This window comes from Taurulus bubalis (assembly GCF_910589615.1).
Source record: "Taurulus bubalis genome assembly, chromosome: 18".
Taxonomy (NCBI): Eukaryota; Metazoa; Chordata; class Actinopteri; order Perciformes; family Cottidae; genus Taurulus; species Taurulus bubalis.
Genome location: NC_136606.1, coordinates 13,391,317 through 13,410,530, shown reverse-complemented (window position 1 = coordinate 13,410,530; position 19,214 = coordinate 13,391,317). Strand labels below are relative to the sequence as shown.

Here is a 19,214-nt window from a genome sequence, read left to right as displayed (position 1 = left end):
CAGCTGTCGCGCCCCTAAAATTGTTTTTAAGGTTTATAAAGCTGTCAAAATTCGCAGGATGAGTTGTCGCATGGTGTTAGTTTTCCTATTCCCCGCCTGGCATTTCCTGAAAGCTATTGCATTCTGGGAAAAGCATTTTTTTTTTAAACTACATTGCCCAACGTCCCTATCGCTGTTTTTGTGCCGCGTGATGCCTCACACATGTGCGGCCCCTTTACAAAAACTTCCCGACCTTACTTTCAAAATAATACACGCCATTTGAGACCTGTTAAAAGAGTACGTCAGGTAACACCCATTTATTAATAGCATATTATAAACTGAAATAATTGGGGGTCTTAAGGTTACATCTGCATTAGCACACACATTTATTTTGAAGACCATTATTACTTCAGTTTATTTGCGTGCATATATGCGTGCACACGCATGGTGCACTTTCCTACATGGTAAAGTTGGGCGTCATAAAGCCAAAACAAACTTAAACAAACGTGGGCTTCCTTCATGATTCAGACCTACGTGAAGTCGTGCTTTTACTTTGAAAAGTCCGCAACGCCAAGTGTTGACGTAATTGCCCGGATCTTGACGCGGATGGAGGAGTAGAATAATTGCCAATAAACACATAGCGTATGCCTCCCACAAAAGTGAAGGAGATTTGTGCAGCAAATTGACCCAACAAATGCCCAATGGTACATTTGTTGCCAGAAGTCGTCGTGTGAAGCTTCGCAGTCGCTGACAGCTGTTTGGACTCGGTGAAATGGAGCACATCCGAACGCCAAAGGTAGCTAACAGCTCTAACCTAGCTCATTGCAAATGGACAGGAAACAGTCAGCAGCTCGGCCTGTCTAGCTGGGATGTATCCAATGTTCGTGTGATTACGTTTGTCAGATATCTTTATCAAGGCTCGCGTTAAATTGCTTGTGGATCTAATGACACAGATGACGAGCGGGTGTCGCCAGCAGCCAGAAATGTCAGACGTGACGAGCATCGTTGAGCTGTTTGTTTTCCCTCCCCAACAGCAAATAGTTGCTCTCTCTTTGAAATGTTACTACCTGCACGCCCTGTGATTGATTGAGTTACACTACCAAGCCAGGCAGTGCATCCATTGTGATTTAAAACTCCACGAGGAGAAACCAAACTACATCCAAGCATGACGGCATGTTGACAGTCCCATCGGATGTACACTAAGCTGCACACCTGTACGTCACATAGTGTTTGTAGGCACCTAACCCAAGTCTCACTTTTTATGATCGGGTCAGTTTTCCTGCACATACAAACCCTGCAGAGTCTCTAGATAGCAAGTAGCTGGTGATGTCTATGGGTTGGATACTGACAGTGATTGGTTATACAGGGTTCATTTATTGTCAGACTCACGCACACACTTTTTTTTTTTACGGGCCACTGCGAGCATGATTTGCAACCAGTTTTAAGGGCTCCAAGTTTATACATTATCCAGTATGGAGATTCATACTGTCAGATTAGACAGACAGCACTTTACATTCATAATCATTGTTTGTTGGAGCATAAAAGCAACGCAGCAAAGGAAATGTCAGCGTTTTGTAACTGTTACTTATAGATCGATCCCTTGATGGCTTCAGGTGGCTTTCCCTTGAAATGTAAAACACATAACCTACATACGCTGTTATAGCTCACAGGTTGCGACATGCTTTTTAGGCCAACACCTAAAATCTTCACACACACATATGTGGGTGTAATCATGTGATGGGTGTGTATGTTGAAAGGTAGGCTTTCTTCATGCCGTAAGGGAGCTGTGTGACATCATTATGGAGGCTCCAGGATGGTCATACATTACAGTGCACCCTATTCTTTGAGAACATAGTTTCCTATAGAATGACGGATCTTATAGGTGACGTGCTGGGATCAGGTGGGTGGGATTGCAAGCAGACTGGGTGTGGCCCTATTGTCTCAAATCTTATTGCTTGTTTGCTTGAATAAAACAGTGACGGAGTGCTTTATTGCTTTCCAGGAAAGCAAACATATGTTGCCATGCTGAATGACTTATTTCCAATACACTTATAACCACAAGATCTCTGGTAAACACTAGAATTAGAGGGGTGCTTTTGTGTGATTCATTGTGGAGAAACTCAGTTTTACAGATCTGTCAATTAAATCCACCTATCAATTAGTTGACACAAAGACTATGAATTAATTTGCTCAAGGACAACCCTACTATATATATATATATATATATATATATATATATATATATATATATATATATATATATATATATATTTATTGTTGGATAATATCCTTTTGCAGTTGTAAATACAATGTGGTCAACCTGCTCCACAAATACATTGATGCTACTGTACTTTAAAAAGATTCCCTTGAGAAAGAAGTATGGGATTTTCAAGCTATTTGGAGAACATTGTATTCGAAGTAGCTTGGATTGCATTATTAGTTGACAACAGATATTAAAACATGAACAACTATCTTAAGAGAGAGACACACACACACACACACACACACACACACACACACACACACACACAGACACACACACACACACACACACACACACACACTTCTATGTTCTTAGTTGCCTGGCGATGCCGAAGCTGAGCCCCGCTGGTTGCTGGCAGTCAGAGATGGGCTCAAATATTTCTCCATATCTGAGAATGACCGGAAAACGGAAGCAGAGCAGAACGTCTGAGTCAACCAGAGAACCGCTAATATGATGAATCATGGATTTGGACAGTTGGCCGCAGTCGCCGCTAACTGCCGTAAGAGGCTTTTAGACACAGAGTGAAGGTCACTAGTTACAATCAGCTGACTTTTTTTCTTTGTCTTTTTTACAATAAGAAGAACTTTTATTATAATGGATTTTAGTGGCAGAGAAAGGATTTGAATGGAATGCAACATGTGTATTTTCACTGTCATTGTTACAAATAACACATCCTGTTCTGACCACCAGAGTTCTTAAACCCTGTTCCTTCACGATCAGTGGACATCACCCTTCTTCCTGTGTGAACATGGGTGACTTACACATGTTGCTGGTTAATGTGCATGGAGGAGTTGTGGTCGCTGCAAAGGCTACACACCTGCAGTATTTGAGAATACATTTTGAACGACTGCGAAAGGAGTGAATAGAGCAATAAGTAGTTGCGTTTTGAGTTGCTCGCAATTGGTCAAACAAAAAAAACTAATTCAGGACCCAGAGGGTTTATGCACATTGACGGCACATTCGTCCCAATATTCAGTCAAAATCATAATTAGACTTTTCTTCCATTGTCCAGAAATCATTTGTGACTCATTATAATGGCACTGGCAGTTGAAAGTTAGACCCAGGTGGTCAGGATTAGGTAATGTGCCAGCTGGAGCCAGTGCTGAGTGCCTCTAACAGCAATGCTCTGTTTGCTAGCTCCTGTCTTCCTTCTTTTTCAGTATACCCCTTCCATAACTTTGCACCCAGCTGAAGATGTTTAAAGAACCTTGAACTGCTGATTTATGTTGTTTATTACTGACTTATGTGTGTGTGTGTCTTTTGCAGGTGGAGCAGGTGCGACTGTTGGATCGCTTCAGCAACAAATTCACAAATGGCACCCTGTACCTCACAGCAACACATCTCATCTTTGTGGAGAGCAGCTCAAACAACTCAACGTCTGCCGCACAGGAGGTCTGGGTGAGTAGTGTTGGTGGAGGCTGCTTTCTGCCAGTCACGCTCCACGCGGATGGAGCGTCAACACGATGCTCTTTTGGTGAATGTAGTTCGGCTCACCGTGCTGGGTGTGGTACAGCACATTAGTGCTGGGTTACATGGAAAATTGGAAGGATGTGGACAGTGGAAACACTTTCTCCTGGCTACTTTTTTTGCCAACTTAACAAACATCAGACGTGGAATGGTACAAATATAACTGTAAATGAGGATGGTCATTTGACAATATGAACTTGCTTGTTGCCTACTTGTTACCATGTAGTCTGCAATGTACTGTATAATGTTTGCACTCTCACACTGGAAGGACTTACGTAACGCTGCCAGTAGCTTCTTGCCAAATCATTGCTGCTGCTGTCGGAAATCTCTTGCTCTGAGTTTCTGCAGCCTTTTTTAAAGAGACATCAGGGTGCTAAGAAGTCTGCAACCTGAGGGATTGTGAGTGTGCGGTGGGAAACTGGCGTGTGACAAGAGGTAGTAGGGGAGAAGTTCAAACCCCTCATTGTAAAGTTGCAAGGTATCCGGTTGTCTTCCTCCATCTGATTAGAGAATTACTGATTCAGCACCGTGACAACTGGGTTATTGTCGTCTGGCTGCTGCAGTCAGTAGAGCATCCTGATTTGCTGACGGTCACGTTTTTTTTCTTCTTCCCTGTTACAATGGCAAACATTATTGCAAAATGTTGTATCCTGTTGTATGATGGAGTGAACATAGAACTCTCTGTATTTCGACTTGCTGGTCTGCCTTTGAAAATGTTAGCGTGGTTAAAAATGCTTCGTGCAGCAGTTTGTGTGCCGTGACCTCGTCCCCACTGTCCTTCCTGCTTTATATGCTGAGAACAGGGGAACCTTTACTTTTCCTCTCTGTTGGCTTATCTTGTGCAGCGAGGAGTGTTGTCTCTTTCTGGATTAATCTGGATTATTATTAATTAATAATGAGAACCTACTGACACTAATTTTGACCATCTCCTCAGGTCTGTTGACTGTGTATTTAAAGCTGATACTGAATAAGGAGGAATCTGTTATTTATCATCGTTCATTCTCTACACAGTCCAGGCAAAACGGCACTTTGCATATTACGATTTTCTAGCAGTGTACTCCTGTAATTGTTGAACAATTTATTTGTATTTTGCTTGTAGTTTATTTTTCTTTCAACATAAATAAGTAAATAAATAGAACCAAAACCCAGCCTAATGCTATTCTGTGAACGCTCATCAGCTGTCTCTCTCTCTCTCTCTCTTCTGCCCCTTTACTTCTCCCCTCCTCTGCAGATTTTGCATCACCATATAGCGTCTGTGGAGAAGCTCTCTCTGACCACCACGGGCTGTCCTCTGGTCATCCAGTGTCGCAACTTCCGCGTGGTTCATTTTGTGGTCCAGAGAGAAAGAGATTGCCATGACATTTACAGCTCACTGCTGCGTCTTCTACGACCTGGTGGGGTTCAGCTCGTCTGTGAAAGATCGGTTGTTTTTCTCTGTCCACGTTCGTCTGCCTGCGTTGTATTTGTATTCTAAGGTTCTTTTTCTGGTTCCCTTCACCTTTGTGCAGTGTCCTACGAGGAGCTCTACGCGTTCTCCTACAACCCCAAACAGAACGACCAACAGAGAGAGGAGGGATGGCAAATCATCGACCTTGGAGCGGAGTTTGAGAGGATGGGCGTCCCCTGCGACCAATGGCAGCTCACGGACAGCAACAGAGACTACAAGGTAGACCGTTAGCCGTGTCATGTAAACCGTGAGTGTTCTTCATCTGAAGCACCAAATGTAAAACACTGTTGGAGACTAATCCCCTAGAGGGGGATAATTTGGCAATTGCTGGTGCTTGTATTGTTACCTCTGATGCTGCAGTTATGCATGCTGCTTTTCTGTGCTGAGAAGAAGAGGAACTCGCACATACTCTCAACAGTGTCACGGTGTATATTGTTCAGACTTATGTAAAAATTCACTTATTTTATCATTTTAACTTTCTACCCAGACAAATCCTATCTGGACAAAATGGATGAACGGAAAAATAGTGTAAACGGTTCGGTGACTGGAAAGATATATTAGTCAAGCACAGAAATTGATGAAACAAAACTTGATGAAAAAATAATTTGGAGTAAAAGAAAGAAAAATGCTCCCAAATGACAGTGAGCATGCGCTCTGGCCAGTTAACCTTTAAAGCCCCAAGGCATTTTTTAGGATTTAGCTCGAAATAGCATACCCAAACTAAAAAGGGTGTATCTCTGCAACCACGAGGGCTATTTGAATAATTTTGGTGTTATAATAAAGGCAACCCTTGTGAGCTTTTGGTCAGATGTGTAAATATTAGTGTATATATATTGCTGGCTAAGAGTAAATAAAGATTGAAACACAGAACAAAAAGAAGTTTCAAGTCCGCCTATAGAAAAAAGCACTTTCAGGATGATTATCTCCTTGAAATGATGCTTCACTAAGCCCTGAGGCTCTCCCAAATCATAGCACAATATGTGAACAGTCTCTCTGCACTGTTTTCACTTGAAAAAGTGAAGCAGAACAAAGTCAGATTGGGTAAAGTACAGAGAGAATTCAGGCGAGGTTTCCAAAATTTGCATTTCGGGACATTTGCGTATATTTGGTGAATAGATTTGAAATCTGTGTGGAATTGTCTTGCTTTTTGCTTTTTGTCTTTTTCTGATAGCACCAAGCTACGGGCTGCTAGTTCCGGAAACATGCAGAGTGGGCTGACTCGTGACAAAATTATAACTATTTTATTTTAATAATTATTTTAGTTGGTGTTTGAGTTGTGTTGAAATGGCTGACTAATTATTGTAGCCCAGGTTCTCTTGTTTAATTTGATGTGTAGCATCAATATATTTGTTCATGATTATTGTAATGTTTTACACAGTTTAATTAAAATTTTAAAAAAGGACCTATATAGGTCCATTCGGGGCTAGCTAGCCTCCCTGTCTAGGCTTGAACCTTGGCAACGTCTCTGTGTGCCATAAACACGACCCGCAACAAAGGGGACAAATTCCTAGGAGTGGACAGTTTGTTCATGTCACATGATTACAGAACAAATCAAACACTCATGTGTATATAGGTATAGTTGTGTTGGGCCTTGGTAATACCTTTTTTATATTGTGTTTTTTGTGCATTTTCTAGGTGTGCCTGCTCAAACATGAGGCAAGGCATCATATAGTTGTAACAGGCTGGCTTAACTCAGGGTGTGGTAGTGCTTTAGATGAACGGTTCATACACCAGTCAAGTCATTGTGAAAACATCATGCATACATGTCCAGCAGAGGGCGCTGGAGTTTCACTGTTAGCTCTAATTCTAGTATGACGACAAGCAAAGCTTTAGTCCAACATTTAAAGAAGTGATTACTTCCAGGAAAATGCAGAACCCAAGCTATAGCTGTATCCAATACTGTTAAAATTGAACACGATTTGAGTAAAAAAATGTTTTTCACAGTTCAGATTAATCCAAATTCTGACACTCATTCATAAGGAGACACCTGGCAATACATTTTGTGTATGTGATGTATGCATGTTTTGTGTTTTCCAGGTGTGTGAGACGTATCCACGGGACCTGTATGTTCCCATCACAGCCAGTAAGCCCATCATTGTGGGGAGTTCCAAGTTCAGAAGCAAAGGACGCTTTCCTGTACTCACCTACTTCTACCAAGAAAAGAAGGTCCTGTATGAGTACCATTTTACAGTTGTTGTTTTTTTTAAATTGTATTAAGTTTGATGTTATTTAGTTCGTAGAGAGAATGTAAAATACAAAAAAAAGTACCATTGACTGCAGGTGTGGCAGAGTATTGGTGTTCAATAGAAAATGTTCTTCCATCAATTGATTGTTTTTTTTAAATTGTCCAGTAAAAACAAAGCCCAATTGGTAGTCCTTAATAGGTGCTGTAGTGACATTACACACATAACACACAATTAAAAGGACCAACAACTTAATAATAATAATAATAATAATAATAATAATAATAATAATAATACACTTTTAGTAATAAAGAAGAAATATGTAAAGCTCTGCCAATATGGAGTGTGAGGAAAGGCCATAGGATTCATGTCAATAAAAGGCTGTGTTTCATGGGTTGTATGAATAGTTGCATGGAAAATAGTTGCATGGAAAAATGGTTTAACTAAATCTGTGTAAATCTACTCGCGCTTGTATTTTATAATAATAATAATAATACATTAATTTTATATAGCGCTTTTCAAAATGCTCAAAGACGCTTAAAAGCAGGTGCAAGCAGGTAAGCAAACAAATCCAGAACGAAACGTTGCAGTAGAAAGTAGAGTACGTTGAATGAACTTAACTACACTGATAAATAAATAATACGGTACAAAAACAAACAAAACAAACAAAACAAAACAAAAAAAAACGGTGCCAGACAGAGCGGCGTTAGTACTCACCAGCGTACCCGTTACCTTAATCGTTATGATTAATGATGGGATAGGAACAACACACACAGGCCTGCAAAGTCCTGATTTTCTAGTGAAACGAGTAGAGCGGACGACTTCACTGCCTTCTAATTTTATATGTGCCGACTTGGACTCTTTGCATAGATTTGTCAAACAAACTTAACTCTCTCTGAACTCTGCATTCAATCAGTGCACACAAAATAGCTTCGTCATGATCTATGTAGGATTGGAAACACGATACTACCGTTTTCTGTGCATAATCCAAGCATAAAAAGTAGGGCTGGGCAAAGTTGAAAGAATGTAACTGATTAATCGCATAATTTTTCTGAGATTAATTGCATTATGCGCCAAATTCAATAATGAAGTAAAAACTAGTGTATTGTGCGCTTTTATTTTAAAGTAATGTTATCAGAACAATATAACAGGCACTCTGGAGCAACAGCAAGTTAACAACAGTATATAAATCAAAAATATATGCTAGGGAAGAAAAAAAAGATGTATTTTATTTTTTGAATGCTTCTATATGACTGGTCATTCAATTAAATATTGTATTATATTCAGATGTTATAGACTATTTCATTCTAATGTAAAACAGCTTAATATCATGCTGAAGAAGAAACATTTGTTTTTTATCAGGGAACAACATAAACAGTCTGTTCAGTAGTAAGGGTCCCTGTGAGAGACAAGCCACTCCTTCTTTTGTCATGTTCAGTAGTAAGGGTCCCTGTGAGGGACAAGCCACTCCTTCTTTTGTCATGTTCAGTGTGTTGCTTACCTTTTTTAAAGATGTATGTTAAAGACCAGCAATTGATTAACTTTATACAAAAGCAATAAGTGCTATTAGTTTGATTTCAGTTCAGTTTTTCTTACTCGGTGAGAAAAGTCCAGTCTGTGTTGGCGTGAGCAAGTGCACTGAAGTCTGGTTGATTGAGGTGGAGCTGTGAAAGACAGCTGTCAGGTATCTCAGCGGCGGCTTTGCACCTGCTGCTCGCTGAGGACAGAAACTACAGAACAAGACGTGCTTTCCCGTCAGTCTGTTGTGAACAAGCCGCTGTGGAAGCGCGCGCACATACATGAATCGCCTTCAAAGTAAAAGCAGTGCCGTTGTATTGCAAATATGGCGTGCATCTTATTTATTTATTTATTTTTCTTTTTTGATTGACCTCACGCGGGCTGGAAGATGCCCAGGTCTGAACTGCGCTGTCTGGGAGAGATTTAAAGTGCAGCACCTGTGTGTAAAGAGTTAACGCATGATCAAATAATTAACACCGTTAATAGTTTTCTGCCCAGCCCCTATAAAAAGTAAAATTAATAATATATTGGCATTGAAATTTGAACTCCGTTAGTTTGATAACGATTGAATAATTATTCTGTTTTTGTTTGGGCTATGGCAGAGTCATGTAAGTGAGTTTCATGGGGAGGTAAAGATGGGTACATTTCAGCAACAAGACACTTCAAATCACTCAAAAGATTAAAAGCATCGAGACAAAGTGCAAAAGAAACACATTATAGAAGGTAAATTAAGATAATAAAAAAAATAGAAATAGAATGTTTAATAAAAGATGGAAAAGAAAGCACACTGAATAATAATAATAATAATAATAATAATAATAATAATAATAATAATAATAATAATAAATCAGTCTACGCTGTTCTTTTCTTTTCTACACCAGTGAGGGGGATTTTAATATTTTAGTATGTTGCATCAAGTGTGCACTCTACCAATCAGTGCTTGGTCTCTGAGGCTATAAATATAGAGAAGATAATCTGCTTTCCACGACGAACACAGAGTTTTCTCACGAGTCGCAACTACACCAAAATAGGCATTTTTCAGTTACTAAGTTACTGAGTTCAAATTTAGCGGCAGTACATTTTGTAATTGCCTTGTTCTGATCATCATACTCTGTTCTCCCTGACAGGCGGCAGTGTGTCGATGCAGTCAGCCTCTCTCTGGCTTCAGTGCGCGGTGCTTAGAGGATGAGAGCATGCTGCAGGCCATCAGCAAGGCCAATCACAACAGCCGATTCGTCTACGTCATGGATACGAGGCCAAAGGTAACCGGCAAACACAAACCTCCTCCTGAAAGGCTTTGAATGTGCCGTGTGTACAACTGGCTTCTGTTCTACATAAACATTTTGACCAAATAGAGTCGCAGATGGTTTGCCAAAAAACATTTAATTTGTTTCTTCCGTCCTGCAGTTGAATGCGCTCGCTAATCGAGCAGCAGGTAAAGGCTACGAGAACGAGGATAACTACTCCAACATCCGCTTCAAGTTTGTTGGCATTGAAAACATCCACGTAATGAGGACCAGCCTGCAGAAGTTGCTCGAAGGTTGAACACCTTTTGCTACACAAACACAAATGTCATTGCTTTTTTTAAAGGGCACTTTAATGGTAACAAATAAGTCAATTAATGTTTTTCCTGAAATGACTATCTGTATATCTCAGTGATTGGGACTCGCTCTCTTTCCATGAGCGACCACCTGGTTGGCCTGGAGAGCTGCGGCTGGCTGCGGCACATCAAGGCTGTCATCGATGCGGCCATCTTTCTCAGCAAGGTAAAACATTTCCCCTTTCCTGCTCCTTAATTTTTAAATTCTCTAAATTAAGAATTTCTTTGCATATTAACATTGTTTTTTATTAAAGATGTTTTTCTTTTTTCTTTTCTGAAAGCGATATTAGGCATATTCCTAAAGTTTAAAGCATTCAATAAAAGCAATTATTATATATCATCCCTGTCTTCTTTCCAACTTGACTGTCCTCCCTTCTCATCACTAGCCCTAATACGCTGGTTCATCATATGATATGTATTTTTATTTTATGACATAATCCTCTGCTGTCTGTCTTCTCTGTGGACCCCAGGCAGTGACAGTGGAAGGAGCCAGTGTGTTGGTTCATTGTTCAGACGGATGGGACCGGACATCCCAGGTCTGCTCACTGGGGTCGCTGCTCATGGACCCTTACTACCGCACTATCAAGGGCTTCATGGTAACGACCTCGCACACGCAGTTTGGCCCTAGTAAAGTAGGAACTTAAGTCCTGATAATAATATGAGCTTACTTCTGCTAAATAGTGTCTCTCTTCCTCACACTTGTCTTCTAGGTACTGATAGAGAAAGACTGGGTCTCTTTTGGCCACAAGTTTGCCGACAGGTGATGTTTCAACTTGATAAAATAAGCCAGCGTATATACAATTTACACTACTTGGTTAATTATTGTTTTTTATGTGACTATTATTGTGTTTGCATTGTTCACCCTTAGGTGTGACCAGTTGGACGGGGATCCAAAGGAAGTGTCCCCTATCTTCACTCAGTTCCTGGAGTGTGTCTGGCAGCTGACCGAGCAGTTCCCCCAGGTGCGTGGGAGCTGCATGACGTGTGCTGTATTTACACAGATTTATAAGACGTGTACGCAGTGTGCTTATTGTATTTATTTAATGACGACGCTCTCCATAGGCATTTGAGTTCAGCGAGTGGTTCCTGCTGCAGATTCATGAACATGTCCACTCCTGTCAATATGGAAACTTCCTTGGCAACAATCAGAGACAGAGAGAGGACTTGCGGTGAGTCCAACACGCACACACATTTGTGGAGAGCAGTTTTGTGTGCCGCCTGGCTTCTATTGAGCAGAAAATGACATAAAGGATGACGTTTCCGTGCTCACTGAATTCCAGATACTTTTCTGTGTGTTCAAACCTTCATAATTAAAATAACTTTAGTTATGTAGCGCCTTTTTAAAACAGCGTTTACGAAGTGCTTTGACGGACAAAGCAAGACAATATAATAACAGAAAAGCTCAGCAGTGAGACAAACTAAGCTAAAATGTAAACCCTGATAAAACAGTACAATAGATGAAACAATACAACCCATCAATATGATTAAAAAAAAATAGAAATAACATATATAAAATATAACTAAATAAAATAATAATTTTAATCATTAAATAAAGCAGTAAAAAGAGGATAAAAATGACACAAAAGTCTGTAAAAATGGGTTTTAAGAAGTGAATTAAAAGAGATTCTGGATTCTGCTAGCCTCATCTCCTCAAGCAGGTTGTTCCAAAGCCGAGGGACCCGGATAGCACGGTCACCTTTAGTGCTGAGACTCGACTGTGAAAACACACAGGAGGGCCCCACCATTGTCCTGTGTGAGAAACGTCCATGTGTTGTCTCAGGCTCAAACAATGGAGGGTTATAAATCCCACAGTTCTGACAGATACACCACACACATGGTAGTAATGAGTCTTTTGAACTGTTTGCTTTCAGTTATGTTGTGGAAGGGCTGTGAACATTGAACTCGCTCCAAATTCATGTCACATGGTAAGACATACAGGTTGGAGGATATTACGTAATGTTTTACTTTCTTCTCAACTTGTTGTTGAATAACGTCGGCAAGTTTGGTTCAGTTGCTAAAGTTCTGCAGCCTTCTCCCTCGGTACTGGACCAATTTCAAAAGTTCTTGTCCACATTAGTCTCTTCATGGGAAAATATGATCCAGGTTGAAAAATGCCGAAGTGACCCTTTTTAGATTTTGAGATTTAACTGTGTCTGGGAGCACTGGTTTCAGATGTGCGTTGGGCATTGTTGAGCGAGTTGGATGATGATGAATGGGAAGCTTGGGTTGAAACCAGGAATGGGAGATCAGAGGTACGCGAGTCAAACACCAGCTACATAGTGGCTCAAAGTACGTTTTTACTTTGCTAGCATTGTTCTTTTTAAATGCACTGCTGCATTATTTTGGTAAAATGGACCATAACATGACATGAAATGTTATACTTTTGTAGCGAAGCATAAATGCAGTCAGACATGTCTCTTTTTATTCTACCAATTGATTGTTACAAACAATACTTTCAATCATTTATCATAGCTATATCTGCACTGGGAGCATACATAAAGTCAATAAAACATATTAGAAAGCATGGACTGCAACCTTTTTTCTTTGATAGAACACAGAGACATTTATGATAATGCTGGGAGCGTTTCTGTGTGAAAGCAAGAAAGGGTAGATCAATCAATTTGAAAACCTATTTCATCCCCCTTTGGGCTGCCTTTAAATGTGTTATGTGTCTCTCCAACTGCTGTTTTGTGTTTCAGGCTGAGAGAGCGGACCCACTCACTGTGGGCGTATCTAATGAGTGAAAAGCAGAACTACTTGAATCCGTTCTACAGCCCGGCGTACTCTGAAGCGCACCCTGTGCTGGAGCCTTCCACTCTGCCCTACCATTTCAAGTCCGTACAGCCCTCAGCACCTCCCTGCTACTGTTGCACATTACAAATTCAACTCTTCACTTGACCCTCATCCCCTGTCATTCACCATGGCATCTTATGGTATGTTTCCTTTTTTCCAAGGTTCTGGAGGAACCTTTACCACCAGTTTGATCGGTCTATGCACCCACGGCAGTCCATCCTCAAAACGGTTCTAACTCTGAGAGAGAACAGCCGCGAAGCAGAGGCCACATTGCAAGCACTGGAGAATGTGAGTTTACACACGCTAATGATCTAGGAAGAGCCTATTTGGAAATTCTTAATGAGGAACAATCCTGTGAGATGTACCGTCTTGTTTCTGAAAGACAATATAAACAGTTAGACAAAACATTTCACAAAAAACAAAAATAACAACAAGATAAATTATACCGAATGTGTCAAACAATGAATATCACATAGTAAGACAGTTGGGGCACTGAAGAGACACTCAGTTGCCATTTTGCCATTTTGTTTCATTCTGTGTAGATCTATGCTGTTTTAATCTTTATGAATTAAATCAAATTTCTTCAAATACCATAGTTGCAATTGTGTTTTTTTTTAACTGTATTATCCCGAGATCAGGAGTTCATTATCTTGTGTGGTTAACAAAACAAAGCTGGTTCCAAGTTTTTTTTTATTTCCTCCTCAAAGAACAAGATAACACCATAACTTTAAGATAACACAGTCATTTTCTTGTTATGATGTTGTCTTGAGATAAGATAAAATAATTGCAACGAGCAATGTTACCAAAAACCCTTTAACTTTCCCAAAACATTATTAGTGGTTGCACGTCAAATCTAACCTCCAGGAACCCATTAGAATATAAATATTAATCTTGAAACATGTTTAATATTCAAACCGATCATGTTAGTTGGAGCATGACGATCAAAAGGTGAAGAGTAAATGGCTGCATTTACATGGTGCATTTCTGAAGTCCTGAATGAAAACGTCTTTCTCTTTGTTGTCTTGTGCCTCCCTCATAAGCGGCTCCACCAGCTCGGTGTGACCCCCATTGTGACCTCTGACCCTCCTCCGCCCACCAGAGACCAGCGCTCCAACTCCAACTCGCTCCCACCACGTCCCAATTCCCTCATTCTTGGGGCGCCCATAAACCACAAAGAAGTGCAGCGGCGGGAGGAGGAGCAGGAGGAGCAGGAGGAGCAGGAGCAGGAGCAGGAGGAGGAGCAGGAGCAGGAGGAGGTAGGCGAGGAGGCCACAGAGAGCACCGACACGGAGCGGACAGTGGAGGGGAGCAGCGGCACCGAGAGCAGGAAGCAGAGCTACGGAGAGCTGGAAGGGACACACAACAGCGAGTTGGCCAAAGAGGAGCCAGCTGTTGTCAGCCTGGAGTTTGGAGTGGCACGCATGACCTGCTGAGACCAAACAGGGGGATTGTGGGATGCTGAGGGGAGACGCGGCTTACTGAAAGTGTTTGCGTGGCAAGGGGAAGCTGCCGTTCTGTATGTGATAACCTGCTGATTACGCAATGGTCCTAAATGGGCTGAGTGAATGAAGTTGTATGTGTGTATAGTCTAAATATCAATGGAAAGTGTCATTATTATGTCATATACTGCACCTATAGGAAAAAAAGCTTGTTTTTTATGAATGTTGAAAAGCACTATACAGAACTAATGAATAGAATAAGAGAATAAATTCATCCAAAAAATAGTGACTCTTTTTTTTTATATAATCCTAAACGTATGACCTTGATATTCTCAACAAATGTATATCATAATTCTCCACATGAAAGCCCATGGAAAATCACTTTTTCTGGCACCAGTAATATTTCATCTCGTCCAAAGGCTTGAAACCATCTTAATCTGAATGTTGTTTGTGACCTGAGCCGATTTGGCTCCACTGTGACTGATTGAAAAAAATAAAACATCAGATTCAGTAAAGATAATCTATCATTGGAAACTATGCTCAGACAAAATGTGGCCTCACGACTAACTGACTAAACACAGTTTTTAAATAAGTAGTCACTGGTCATTAAACTCACAAATGAACCTCTTCAGACTCTGAAGAGGTTCAGCTGTTCACTGTGACCCTTATTGATCATTTAATCATATTTTACATCTCACATTGATTAAATAATCCAAATTACTAATGTGCATTGATCGCAAAAGCCTATTGGTCATCTCTGTCTGTCATGTCAATATCTGATCATTTATGACAGCTGACCCTGATCAGGGGTCGCTTCACAGATACAGACACAAGGTGTAAGGTCAATAAGTCTGTGTGTCTAAGAACTGGCAAACGCTGGACTCTTTTAAAGGATTTACTTGAATTGACCGTTAGATTTTTTTGGCAAAAATGTACTTCAACTTTTAGTTTGAGTTATTGTAGGTGCTAATACTCTTTTAAAATATGTTTCATGATATGTTTTATCTGCATATAGTATTGTACGCAACAGTAAAACAGGCTCTTTAAAATATTTAGATACAATCTTAATTATTTTAAACGCCCTTTTTTTAACTAGGTTAGAGTAACTAAATGTGGATTGATAATTTAGACCTGAATTTCATATTTATTGTCAAGCCAGAATGTGTGTTGGCTCAGCTTTTATTAAAGACCATAATAATTATCTGTTAATTCCAGACTGAGGTTGGAACTTTGTTTCATACTATTCATATTCATATCGGAGCTCTGGAAGTATTATCAGATTGCACCAGAAAGACTGAGTGTGTTAGTGACTCAACAAATTCATGATCATCTTTATTTGTGTGGCATTCAAGGAGACAAAGCATACATTCAGAATACCACAGACACCACCGTTACATACCGTGGCAGTGAACTACTTCCTTCTGAAACACCACTTGTTTTATTGTCCTCACATAGGATTAAATAGAGTTTTATGCTCACACACACACACACACACACACACACACACACACACACACAAATCAGACAAAGTGTCCAATGTCTTCAGATGAACCAATGTCTATGAGCAGCTACAACAACTTACAATACAGATGGACTGCCAGTGCAGTGTGGTGTGTATAACCTGTGTGTCAGCTTACTCCAAAGCTCCTTGCTCTTCACAATCAGAGGAAAGAGGATACAATGAGTGACGCACAGAGTAAACACACATGTAGAAGAATGGAGAATTGGGTTTTTGACAACCATAAATTCACTTTTAATTAATATTTCAACTCTCTTGTTCTCTCCAAGGTTTCTCTGGCCTCTTAGTCATTTATATGCATTAGTTTGATTAACGTGAACTGTATTATGCCTCGTTTGAATCACAAACAAGTTCTAGCTTATAGTGTTCAGTTTATTTAATAGAGTTGCTTACATTGGTGTGCATTTCTATAATATTTGTAAGTTCATTTGAGTTGCAACATGAAAGTACTGATGGAACAACATTGATTTGGTATAAGGCATAATAGCTTTAAGTGACGCATGCTTTCTATTAGGCGTAAGTCAGGTTAATGCACCTCTAACACTGTGTTGCTACCATCTCAGGTCTTCCTGTAGCCTACTTGTGCACGTTACCTCACATGAAATATTGAGGAGTCTCTTCCAGAGACAAGCTGCTGGGGCTTTGAATCATTCAGAAGAGTACTGCACGCCATGCTGAAAACACTCCTGAGGACAAGGAGGGAATACTGTACTCACTCTCAACATAAACGCTAGTACTCATGCAAAATGTTCATATACAGAGAGCCCATTGATATGCATATGTATACACACGCTGTATGTAGATGGTGTGATGCACATGCAGGTGGCATGTGTGTGTCTGTAGTGAAAATAGGTTTGGGTGTGTTTCTTGTACATACAGAACAGCATTTTTTATTATTAGTAATCGCAACTACACTTATCTATTCACGTGTAATTCATGAATGCATTTGTCTGCTACATGACACATATCGTTGTTTTTTTTGCTCTATGATTATTGTGAAGCATGCACATGTAGAAAGTGTGGAGCTCATTCATGGCAGACATATGGACTTGACAAGCCAAGGTGTTGGCCCAGCATACATACAACCAGGACTCTGCAGTTGGTAAAGCTAAACGGAACAGAGCCATCATTAATATGATCAATTCCACATGTGATTTTAAAGCTTAAAGCTCTAAAGCGCCACAGTCTGCTACAAGAACGGTCTGTAATGTGCAGAAAAAGTTCTCACAGAAATTATTTAATTGAAACAACATAGCAGGACTAGACAATGATTCTGGTTATAATTATTGTTTATTTAATTATAATTCATCAATGTAATATGGTAGCATTTTATTGAGTGTTATTTGGGCTCACATGCTCATAGAGACATTGTTTACAGCCTTTGGAATGTAAAAGTGTTGGGGAGTCTGCTTAGACGGCTTAACGGCAGTTAGTACTCCCTGTTGATTACTAAAGTAACAAAAGAGCACAGGGGGGTAATCCTGGGAGGTTTAATACTTCACACACAAACATGAACATGTCCACCGACACACACACAAACACACACACACACACACACACACACACACACACACACACACACACACACACACACACACACACACACACACACACACACACACACACACACACACACACACACACACACACACACACACACAGTATAGCTTGATCTGGAGCCGGAAGACACTGTGTCCTAAAACAACCTGATGAAAAGGGCCTCTCATGATAATAATGAGTGTGTCTAAATGCTGTCAAAAAGTTCATAGCAAGTGTGTTTCATCACCTGATTCAGTTAAACCACCATGTACATTTCCAAAATAAACAAGGTGGTTGAATGTGTGTAGTGGCTTGTTTGCTGTTCTTATCTTGATATAATGAGGTTGAAGATCATGACTGTTGAGACAGCGCCATTGGCAAACTCATAATAGTCAATAATCAAAATTGAATGAATGAATAAATATATACTTTATTAATCCCCGAGGGAAAATTTTGTGTCGCGTAGCAGCCATTTACACAGAAAATAAGATAAGATATAAAACAACACGGATGAAAGATATATGCAATAATAGTACTAATAGAATAAAGATAACAATAATAATAACAATAACAACAATAAAATAGCTGGATGAAAGAAAGAATAACAGAGTATTACTTTAGGAATTAAATTAAATTAACTTAAACAGAAGTTCAAGAGTGCAAGTATGTATGTGCATATTAAGGTGTAAATAAAAATAAAAATAACAACAACAACAAACAATAGGAGAGTGAAAATTGAGTGATAAGATCACACACTTTAATAAATCAAGTTAATTAGATCATGCTTTGGTGACAGGTGATAGGATGAGCAGATACTGCACTGCCACTGTGGCTGCAGTGAAGAAAATAGACAAAGGCATTGCCTAAACCCCAACATTTGCATGTCTGGAATTTTACCTAGGCTGTGCACTGTTATTTGAATTGCAAAGAAAGATATACAGGGTAAATAGGCAAGATAAATATGTGTATTATTATTCCATTCAATCCCTCTGCACACACACATAGGATACTCACCCATGTGATTTTAAAAGTGCATCAATATTTGCACCTTGGCTTTTTCACTGGCGACTGTAAAAGCACATTCAGCAGCCACATGCAGGCATAGTGCAAAGGATATGCAGACCATGCAGGCACTCACAGACAAGCCATTTTGTTAGAAAACACAGTGAGCAAGAAAGAGAGGCAGAGAGAGAACATGTCCTCTAACTGTTCCACTTAGTACTGAGCTTTACTCAGGGGGCTGAAATGGGAACCCTATTCAGACAGATGGGGGTGGGATGTGGGGGATGGGGGGTAACATGTAAAGAGTGTATGTGTCTATAATTTTTCTCACAGTAATTAGAAATAAATGAATCATTTGGTTGTGACAAAAGCGCTTTCTTTTGTAGAATCAAGCATAATTTTTGTTGATTAACCATAATACGCTTGAAGACCATAGTTACATAGGGAAGTATAGCATCTTAATGT

The 19,214-nt window shown here is 39.9% G+C and overlaps 1 protein-coding gene across 1 annotated transcript; it reads left to right on the top strand.

Annotated features, from left to right (window-relative positions):
* Nucleotides 1-692: 692 nt before the first annotated feature.
* On the top strand, nucleotides 693-14,973 carry mtmr6 (myotubularin related protein 6). The gene is made up of 15 exons (XM_079234226.1): nucleotides 693-775; nucleotides 3,509-3,640; nucleotides 4,941-5,103; nucleotides 5,218-5,375; nucleotides 7,194-7,322; nucleotides 9,985-10,119; nucleotides 10,265-10,397; nucleotides 10,514-10,623; nucleotides 10,928-11,053; nucleotides 11,168-11,217; nucleotides 11,326-11,419; nucleotides 11,520-11,626; nucleotides 13,157-13,291; nucleotides 13,412-13,538; nucleotides 14,291-14,973. Exons 1-15 carry the CDS (start codon nucleotides 752-754, stop codon nucleotides 14,681-14,683), a joined length of 2,016 nt encoding a protein of 671 aa, XP_079090352.1. The 5' UTR covers nucleotides 693-751; the 3' UTR covers nucleotides 14,684-14,973.
* Nucleotides 14,974-19,214: the final 4,241 nt, after the last annotated feature.